The 10490-nt window shown below is 41.7% G+C and overlaps 1 protein-coding gene across 1 annotated transcript; it reads left to right on the forward strand.

Moving 5' to 3' along the window:
• The first annotated feature begins 7190 nt into the window (after positions 1-7190).
• On the forward strand, positions 7191-9120 carry LOC148030789 (uncharacterized). The gene has a single exon (XM_087685620.1). It carries the CDS (start codon positions 7605-7607, stop codon positions 8808-8810), a length of 1206 nt encoding a protein of 401 aa, XP_087541746.1. The 5' UTR covers positions 7191-7604; the 3' UTR covers positions 8811-9120.
• The last annotated feature ends 1370 nt before the right edge of the window (positions 9121-10490 follow it).

Consider the following 10490-nt stretch of genomic DNA (forward strand, 5'->3'; position numbering starts at 1 on the left):
TTAGAGTTCCTTGCAAGTAGAAACCAATGCAGAGATCATATCTCAATCACAGAAGAAGAAGATAAAAAATTTAGCAACCATCGTTGATGAAATGAGACAAAACATGGATGACTAGCATCTCAAGAATTCCCTAATGAAAAATAATAAGTTTTACTTTGTGCAAAATGAAAAATAGCCAAGATTGTATATGGTTGAAGCACTGCAAGAGCACAAAGGATGAGTAAATATGGTCCTCATAGACTCCATATATTTAGAGTTCCTTGCAAGTAGAAACCAATACAGAGATCATACCTCAATCACAAAAGAAGAAGATAAAAAAATTAGCAACCATCGTTGATGAAATGAGACAAAACATGGATGACTAGCATCTCAAGCATTTCATAATGAAAAATAATAAGTTTTACTTTGTGCAGAATGAAAAATAGCCAAGATTGTATATGCTTGAAGCACCCCAAGCGCAATAGATAGCCTACCACCATGAACATCCATTGTTTAGGCATTCCAGAGTATAGAAGGTCCTAGAAAATCTATGGATCAAATATTGTTGGCTATAGGAAGAAAATAAATCAAAAACTTGAGAAACACTCCGTTTGTCAGGTAACAAAAATATCAAAAGCCTGAATAGGACATTTAATCCCAATAAAAGTGCCAAAATCTTTTGATTTGGTTTAGGCCCAGAACATCACAAAGCCATTTCTAGTGTCATTAGGGGAGTTTTAGAATCACTTTTGGACATTGTAAGAATTGCCATGTCATTGTTCCATTAAAAAAAGGGGACCCATGAATAACCATGTCCATTGTATGACAAAAGTGAATCATAGAATATATCATCGAAAAAGTCTTGATGAGAGGAGTCTAATGCACCAACCTTTGATAGATTTGAAGTTTATATGCTCAAGTTATGGCCTCCTGACAAAAAAATAACCTCAAAAGTTCCATGACATGGTAGCCTCACCCTCGTTGTTCTTATGTAATATTTGTTAGTAGATATGTCAATTTTTGCTGAGTCTTTGCATGCCAATGGGCTAGGGAACCACAATATTATATTGATTATTTAGGCATTTTTCCTAGCATTTTATGATGGTCATTTTAGTATTTATTGTTGACAGAATAACATTAAATACTGGCCGATCTAACATTATTTATGGCATTATTTTTTCTCATTTATTCAAGCTTCTCCTCTACATTCATTGATCATTTATCACCTAACTAGTTTGGGTGGAGGGAGAGGAGCAGGTGCCAATGCCTTTATAGTTGATGACTCACATTGGCTCTGTAGTACTGTCTCATATCTTGGTATATGGATTCCATTTCTTGAGTATCTCTTTACTTTTGGGTTCCTTGTGCATTTTTCTTTTCTTTTGGAGTGTTTTTCTCTCTTTTCTTTGTCTCTTGTGTACAACAACCTAGTATATCAGTTTTCCATATGCTTCCATCACTGCATCCACTTTTGACATGGTATTAGTTTACAGAATCATTGTTCCTACTGTTGTTTTACACTGTTTCAAGTTTGAGTTTTAACTTTTTATATGTTGATTGGACATGTTTTGACTACTACGACTGATTTAAAGCTTGGATGACCATATTCTAATCATTTTCGACTAGTCTCCTCAACATTTGTAGACTGCCATTTTTATTTTTAGCTTTTTGGGCATGTTTCAAGGCTGGGGATATATTCTTGACCCCTCCAAATTTGCGTTTTGGTTTATGTTGCCTCCGTTTTATTGATTAGCACCTATGTTTTGGCTATTAACTACGTACAAGACTGGGCAACAATATTTTCAGGTTGATTCTCATTCTTTTTGGTCTATCTTCTCATTGTGTAGTGTATACTACTGAGCTTTAGAGAGGGTTCTTGTGCACCTACTTGTTGTGCTCTCATCACTACACTATGGTTACTCTTGATATTTTCTCTATTTGCGTTCTTTACTACTTGGAACTCGTGCAATCCTTGTGAGTCTACATTTTTGGCATACTTTTCTCCCTAAAGATCCCTTGTCTTTCTTTATCTTCTATATATCTCCCTCATCATGGCTCCTTCAGCATCTCCTCTTTGATGGTCAATATGCAAATATTATTTACTTATCTACAAGTGTTATGTTGGAGACTTGTTGTGTTCAGCTTAAAGTTTTTGTGAGGATGCTATCTCCTAGTAGTACTTCAGATGTTCAAGATTCAGAGAGGGGTGCAATACGGCTGAAGGATTCTCAGTGCTATTATTATGGCAAGAAGGGACACCTCCGAAAGGACTGAAAGACATTAGCGGCTTTTTGATAGGAGCAAGTGTAGATGTTGATGACGAGTGCTAACTCTATCGACGAGTCTTCCTCTTCTCCAGGTCTTGGTTTAGGCTCCATCAATGTGACCTCAGCAATGGTTGCAGGGGCCTCCCTTCCAGGCTGCTAGTACAAGTAATGGGGTCATCCCTTACAACTCTCTAGTGCTAGAGAGGAAGTGTGAAAGAGTAGTGAGATGGGGTAGGTAAACCACATTTATACAGGTCTATAGGTGCACAAGTTCCAGAGAGGGGTTTCTCTGATGCACTACCTGAAAACTGGCAGGTTCAAGTCTTGGAGTTGTGGTTGATATTATCCAGGTTCAAGATGAGATATTTATTTGATAGAGAGTAGGATTGGCTCCTAGTCTAAGCTCACATGAGGGGACACTTTGGCGGTTTGACCAAAGGCAGGGAATCCAAGGTCACATATGTTCAGAGGCAGTTTTGACCAGATGGTCTTGTATGCTCATGCAAGACATTGTTGATAGATATTGAGAGCTGTTTATGATTCTTCTCTATTTTCAGGAGCTAATACGATCAACATCTACATCAGGTTCTCCCCAAGGCACCTTCATCGTGACTTACGCACCCACTCCTTGGATATCCATGGTTTTACTCTAGTGGTCCTTGTTGTATGTATTGTGATGGGACATTCTCATTGTATATATTGTATTGTATTAGATCACCCATGATCTGAGAGAGGGTGTTAGTAAATATGTGTGTTTCATGGCTGAGTGTGTGCATGTCAGTGTGGGCTAGGGAACCAAGATATTATCCTAATTATTTAGGCAATTTTCTAGCATTTTATTATGGTCATTTTAGCATTTATTTTTGGCTGACCAACATTAAATGCTAGTCGACTTGACATGATTTATGGAATTATTTTTGACAATTTATTCAAGCTTCTCATCCACATTCATTGATCATTCATCACCAGATTGGTTCTGGGGGAGGGAGAGGAGCAGGTGGCAATGCCTTCACAACGGGTGACTCACATCGGTTTTGTGCTGTCTCATATCTTGGTATATGGATTCCATTTCTCAAATATCTCTTTGCTTCTAAGTTCCTTGTGTAGTGTTCTTTTCTTTTGTGGTGTTTCTCTTTCTTTTTTCTTTGTCTCTTGTGTACAACAATCTATTACAACAATTTTCCACACACTTCAATCGTTGCATCCACTTCTGATAATAATCCCTAGAATCACAAATAGCTTAAAAGGCCCAAAAGTGAGTCCAAATCTCTCCTAATGCAAAATAAGAAAATAGATACATAATCATAATGATAGAATACATATTAAACTATGTTTTGGTGTGAGGCAAAGGCCATTCTAGACACCAAAGAGATTCAATAGCAATATTTTAATGGATTTCATATATCGACATACATGCCCAAAGGCAATACTATCAGATTGGGATAAATAGTTCACACGAGATGTGATCAACATCCTGACAAATAAACTAGGCATCAAGATAAAGTTTACATCCTTGTATCACCTGCAAACCAATTGTTTAACGATGCAAATCAATGAAACAATGAAACAAATGCACATAATGTATGTACGGCCTAATAATAGGAATTGGGATCAAAATCCTAACTTATGTCATCTATGCATATACCACAATAGTTCAAGACTCAACCCATTCAAAGATTTACATGGTAGGAGGTTCCATATTTCCACCTAACAAATAGAATTGATGCCATCAAAGAAGATGCCACCCAGTGATTCCAATACCTACAACAAAACTTGCCAATGATTGAACATGCACTATTACATAATTTACACCTAGCCCAAAAGAAGTAGAATAAGTATTATGATCAAAGTAGAAGGCAAACAAAATACCAAGAACAATAGAGAGTGAGCATCTACTTTCCCATACAAAAGAAGGGTCTCAGTGAGGCATTAATGCATAGATAGATAGGACCTTGCACAATTATGAAGAAGAGATAAAAAAATACAGACAAAGTGAGAAGAGCGCTCATGCCAACACATCATCAACAAGAGATGGTCACCATGAGACAAAAATATAAATTCCCCAACAAATTGAGAACCTTAGGAACATAGAAGACCAAAGCAATCTGCACCATTGACCAACTCAAGAGAACGTCGATAAAGAAGACCACCAAATCCTACCTGACCAAGGAGACCACAACACTTGCAATAACACAACACACCAGTCACAAAAAGACTGAGCTAGAGATATGCAAGTAGAATATGCCAAGGGGGAAGAAAAGAATGGAGTGGAATATCATACCCCTGGGGGAGATGAAACAATTAGGAGGTGCCAACAAGAATAGGTGAAATGGTTAGGAGGTGCCAACAAGAATGGAGAAGTTAGGTAGTGGGTCTACATTCTTGGCGTGACCTAGGAGAACATAAAGAAAGGGGCATGAGAGATGTGGGGATATGTGGCAAGGAGAAAAAAATAGTGAGTGTGTGTGTGACTATGAAGGACAACCTAAAGCAATCCATGTAGGACTGAGACTATGTGTACCTCCTATAATTTAGCTTCTTATAAAGCAATAAAAGAGTTTAAGCTTTGGTGGCCTACTACAATATGTTCCCTCATATATCCCTCACTTGCAAATTTCTCACGAATAGAACCCACCCTTGTTCAACTTGTGAGTATCCACATTCAATGATATCCTTTTGTATGCAAAAAAGGCCTTTAAAAAAGGGTTTTCAAAAGCCCTTCTTTAGAATTCAAGTGATAGATTTACATATTTATTAGTAACCACCTCCCTCGAGGGGTGAAGTTTAGTTATATTACCACTTGTTTTATGCATTGAGAAGGAAATGCAATCATTTTCAAGAGGTTAAGAAGTTGTGACCACAATGAAAGACTTCCTTGAAACTCTCACAGGGGTGAGAATTGGTTATATTACCACTTGTTTTATACATTGAGAAGGAAATGCAATCATTTCCAAGAGGTTAAGAAGTTGTGATCACAATGAAAGACTTCCTAGAAACTCCATTCATCTTTAAAATCGCAAAGCAAGATGCTTAGTGTTTGATTGCTACTCTATGCTCTATGGGCCGAGGAATCGTATGGTAGAAGTTGTGGACAAACTTCATGAATCATCACTTAAGTTAATATAAATTGAGGAAACCATGATATTAATGGCTCAGACTTTCAAATTTATGGGTTTACTTATTTTTAAGAGTGGACTCACTATAGGAACTATCGCTGCAAGGATTGCATGAGTGCGGGTAATTGTAACTACATTTGGATCTTTATACTAGCATAAAATAGCATACATCTCAATATATACTCTTGTATGATAGAATACTATTAAAGTTCCAAGAGCTATTGCAGGGTTGCTACTATAGGATTGCAAGTATTACTAGAGAAAATACAAGATTACGGGTAGCAAACTATATCTTTCTAATCCAAATGTGTACTCAATAAGAAAATACATGCGTTTCATCATTCTCTTGCAAGATAAGCACTACGAAGCTTTAGAAACTATAAAATTTTGAGAGTTAAAGAAATTCAAATAATGGAGTATTAAACATTACCATGTGAAAAAACCCTTTTCGTTTCCAAAGAAACCCATGATTTTATTACTTTTGTTGCTATAATTTCTCCAAAATTTTCACTTACTCAAATTAATCTTCAATCACATTATATGAGATTTGCATCATACCAATCTTTCAATTTAAAAAACTCTCATTTGTCTTCTCTAAGTGATGAGAAATATTTTAAGTTTCTTATTTTCTCTCTCTATTTTTGTTTCTGGAGAGATGAATTTAGGGAGGGGGAGGAAAGGAGAGAGAGAAATAGAGAGAATAATAAAGGGAGAGAAGGAGAGAAAGAAAGAAAGAGTCCCAGAGAGGGGGCTTCATGTAAAATAGAGAGGAAGAGAGAAGGGGGGAGCTCATGAAAAATAGAGAGAGGGACATGAAGAGAAAAATGGATAGAGGGAGAGGGAGGGAAGGTGAGGGAGAAAGAAGGAAGGGAGAGAGAATAAAGAGAGATGGAGGGAGGAGAGAGAAACGAAGGTGAGGAAAGGAGAGGGAGGAGAGTGAAAGGAGAAGAGAGGAAGGGAGAGACAAATATAGAGATAGAGGGAAAGAGAGAGAAAGAGAAAGAGAGATGGAGAAAAATAGAAAAACAGAGAGAGAGAGAGAGAGAGAGAGAGGTCGGAGGAGAAAGAAATAGAGAGGGAGGGGGATAGAGATATAGAGATGGAGGTAAAGAAAAAATAGAGAGAGAGAGAGGGGGAGAGAGATATAGGGAGACGAAAGGAGAGATGGAGGGAAATAGAAAACCATAATTTATAATACATCTCGATACCTATCCAATATTCCCTCCTCCTATGGTACATTCAAGGGCCTTATAAATAATTACCACCCACGTTAGAGGTCTAAATGTGTAATATGGAAGTATGTAACTTGAGGCGATGTTTGATGTTGAGATGGATGGTGATGAAGTTGGAGCAAAGATAGAACCAATTAGCTATGCCCAACCAACTTAGATGTGAGAATAACTGCACAACTAGTACAATGTGGTGTAGTAAATAATTGGACACATGTCCACTTGCATATTATTGTACATGCTTATGTGTGCATGCATCCATGGACATGCACATCTGCGTAAGGGTATGTTACTCTATAGATCTTTTGGATATACTAGTCTCCACTTACATATTTGTTGGATATATGAGTCTCGATCTAGCGAATTTTTTAATACAAACGTGTTTGTATAGGTGTGCGTATGGTGCCAATATGATATATCTTCATACTGTGTAGATGCTTGTACGTATATGTGTTATGCCAATGGTTAGAAAGAAGGTTTTGGTAAATTTAGCGGATCGGTAGATCTACAATAGGATTAATGTCAATTGACATGGAATTCGACGATGTGATCTGGGCGGCTGCAAAAGGAAGGCTTGTGTCTTTTAATCTCTCTGGAACGTACCCGCTACGAGCCCAATATGCAAAGGAGATTCGGACGACGTTCTTTCCTTCCAGACTCAATCAGCCAAACCAACCCACCCCCATAATTCTCTAACTTTGCTGCACCGCCTGCATAGAATCATCCCGGTATGCTCACAAGAAGCAGAACAGCAGAAGTAAAGAACCGAGCGTAGAAATTGTTGCATGCGTATCCGGATGGATACGTGAAGTAATGGACGGCAAATGAGGATGATGAGGATAGGCCTGGACAGATGCAGCGGGGTCAGCAAGCGGCAGCCATGGATTGGTGGAAGAGGAGCTATGGGTAAAGCGTGTGGTGCAGGAAAGCAGGCCAATAATAAGGATTAAGGTGGTGGCTGCTGGGAAGGAATTAGCTGATTGATTGGGCGAGTCAATATTAGGGGAAAGAATATGCGACGCCAGCGGACGCCAGGGCCGGGGGCCTACAACCAGGATGTGCGCCCGATCACGCCGTCGTCTCCGTCGTACACGATGGCGCCCAAGACGCACCTGCTGACGGGGTCAGAGGGCCAGCCGGGGCCGGGGACGTACAACTACAAGGGCACGTTCGCGGGGCCGGCGTACACCATCCCGGGCAAGCACCCCAGCGTGCTGGACCAGGAGCGGAAGCTCATCCCGGGCCCGGGCGCCTACAACGTGGGGCCGGCGGACGTCACGCACCACCGCGAGCCCGCCTTCACCCTCGCCGGCCGCCGCCGCTCCGACGCCCACCACGCCTTCGGCCCCGGGCCGGGCGCCTACACCCTGCCCCGCGTCGAGGGCGGGCCCGCCCACTCCATGCCGGGAAAGCGCAGCGCCCCGACGACGCCCAAGTCCCCCGGGCCGGGCGCCTACACTCCGCTCCTCAGCCGCCCTGGCAGCCCGGCCTACACCATGGCCACCCGCCACGCCCGCCTCTCCCGGGACGCCAGCCCCGGGCCGGGCCAGTACCAGCCCCGGATCTCATCGCACGGCCCCGCGTACACTATGCCGGGGCGATCCAACGGTCTCCTCACCAGCACGACGACGCCCGGGCCGGGGGCGTACCAGCTGGAGCTGGGGACCACGCTCACGCATCACAAGGACCCGGCCTACTCGATGAGCTCCAGGCGGAAGGCTAGCGTGGAGGAGTCCGGCCCCGGGCCCGGGACGTACACCCCGCTCACAAGCTCGCGGACGGAGCCGGGCCCGGCCTACACTATCGGCGGGCGCAAGACCACGTCGCTGACGGACTCCACCCCCGGCCCGGGCAGCTACTACCGGGAGGGCAAGCCGGGCAGCCCGGCCTTCTCCATCGCGGGCAAGACCCCCGCCTCCCACGCCCCCGTGGGGCCCGGCCCCGGCGCCTACAGCCCTAAGGAGGGTTCCCACGGGCCCGCCTTCAGCATCCCCCGCCGCTTTGTGTCCATGCGGAAGGGCGGCACCCCTGGCCCCGCCGCCTACTCCCTCGACATCAACGCCATCCACTACACCCCTCCCAAGTTCTCCATGGGCATGCGCTACGACGACAAAGGCCGCGAGATTTGCCCTGGCCCCGGTTCCTATGACCCCCGCTTGCGCCCCACCGCCCCCGCCTACAGCATGTCCAGTGGCACCCCCCGGTTTGACTTCTTCTGACAACCTGCCGTCAAAATATATTCTCAGTCCTCGTCGTCGTCATCGTCCAATTAGGCCGAATGTACAACCTTAATCTGAAGATGAACGTCTCCGAGAGTGCTGATTGAACTCTGTGCACCAGAACATTTTGCGCTGATCTCCTGTTGTTGATCACAATGCTTGTAATATTGATGATTATTGCAAAACTGGGATGCGAGCCTTCTGAATTAACAGTTTCTCCTGCTCCAATTTAGCATGGCTATTCGTTTTGTTAGTTCGTTCGTTGTTCCCTGTTGGGCAACATGGTCCACGACGTCGCATCAGAGAGGCTCCCAGCCCCCATCAACCTCTCTGCGACCGCTGCACCTCTGCAACGATAGTCAACCTGTCCTAACCATCTTTTCTTTTTTTTTTTTTTTTTTTGCGTGAGACGTTGGAAACTGCAATTTATATTGAAAGTAAAAGAAAAATGTGGGAAGTACCATTTCCAATCCAAGATCCCATTGTGATTTTCACTTGACGCTCCTCGATGTTTTTACGAAAAGCTTAGTAATGCTTGTAATTACATTACTTCCTTTTTATAGTAACAAAATACACCATATTCTGCAGTTTGTTAACAAGAAAAACCATATTCTAGTCTTTTAGGCCTCTTGAATTGTCTAAAAGTTGCCAACATAGTTTTGTGAGATTAAGGCTAAGCTACATGTCCATCAAAATACTAGTCATATCTATGTTGAGAGTGCCTTTTACAGCTCCATTATTACTTGTTTTCTATTCAACCTGTTTGAGGTGCTCCTTATTGACGTTGTATTTGTCCATTTTGAACTCCCACAAAACTTCAAACTTAGAACCACCAAAAGTAGGATTAGCAATCTCATTTAAATAAGGTTTTCATCATCAAAAGGTAGAAGCCACTTAGCAAGTTCCAAAGATCTAAAGGTACTTTGTAGATTTCTCTCAAAATGATTTCTTTGCAGTTAGAGGGGTGATATGGAAGGCTTAACACTTGCAATACAAACTTAAAAATCTTCTTGTTAGCTTTGCAATAAATCAAAAGGTGAGGAAGTGTCTCGGATTCAAGGTTACATCTAAGACATAGATTAGTACCAATTGCAACCTTAGAGGCTCTATTGCTAGTACATTGTGCTTTTAGAACGATTATCCATATATTGAATACTCGTTCAAGAGTTTACACAGATATGGATCCATGCCTTTTGAAGAAAAAAGTTGCTTATTTTCATCCACCTTGGAAAAAAGAAAAGTAAATATTCAAGGCATAGCATTGATTTCCTTCTTCTGCTTTCTTAGGATGGTTAATATTTCCACTCGTTTCCTTTCAATTCCATTAAGGATAAGTTTTTTTACATTTCAAGTAAACTCCATTTGCATGTTTTCAAGGTTACGTAAAATATAATCCCATGACAATGAATTTGTAAGTAAAAAAGATTGAAACCTAAGGAATTCTTGCTACAATAGAGTCTAGGTGTTGCTCAATGAGCATCCAATGTTCAAGAGAAGATGGCTTTGTGAGGACTTCAAATCTCTAATAGCAAGGGAGATTGCTCAACAAGAGGATATTATAGAGATTAAAGAGAAATGCATAAGAACTACCACATACTTCATGATTTATTGATGCTTGAATATAAGAATGCCTGCATTCATTAATCAATACCAATTAATGCTCCGTAAACTCCTCAATCT

Source organism: Lygodium microphyllum, chromosome 9 (assembly GCF_053477565.2).
Source record: "Lygodium microphyllum isolate KBCC chromosome 9, Lygodium_microphyllum_v1.1.10, whole genome shotgun sequence".
Classification (NCBI taxonomy): domain Eukaryota; kingdom Viridiplantae; phylum Streptophyta; class Polypodiopsida; order Schizaeales; family Lygodiaceae; genus Lygodium; species Lygodium microphyllum.

What these genes read in the sequence shown, in the direction of transcription:
- LOC148030789 (XM_087685620.1), top strand. Translation starts at nt 7,605, where the DNA reads ATGCGACGCCAGCGGACGCCAGGGCCGGGGGCCTACAACCAGGATGTG.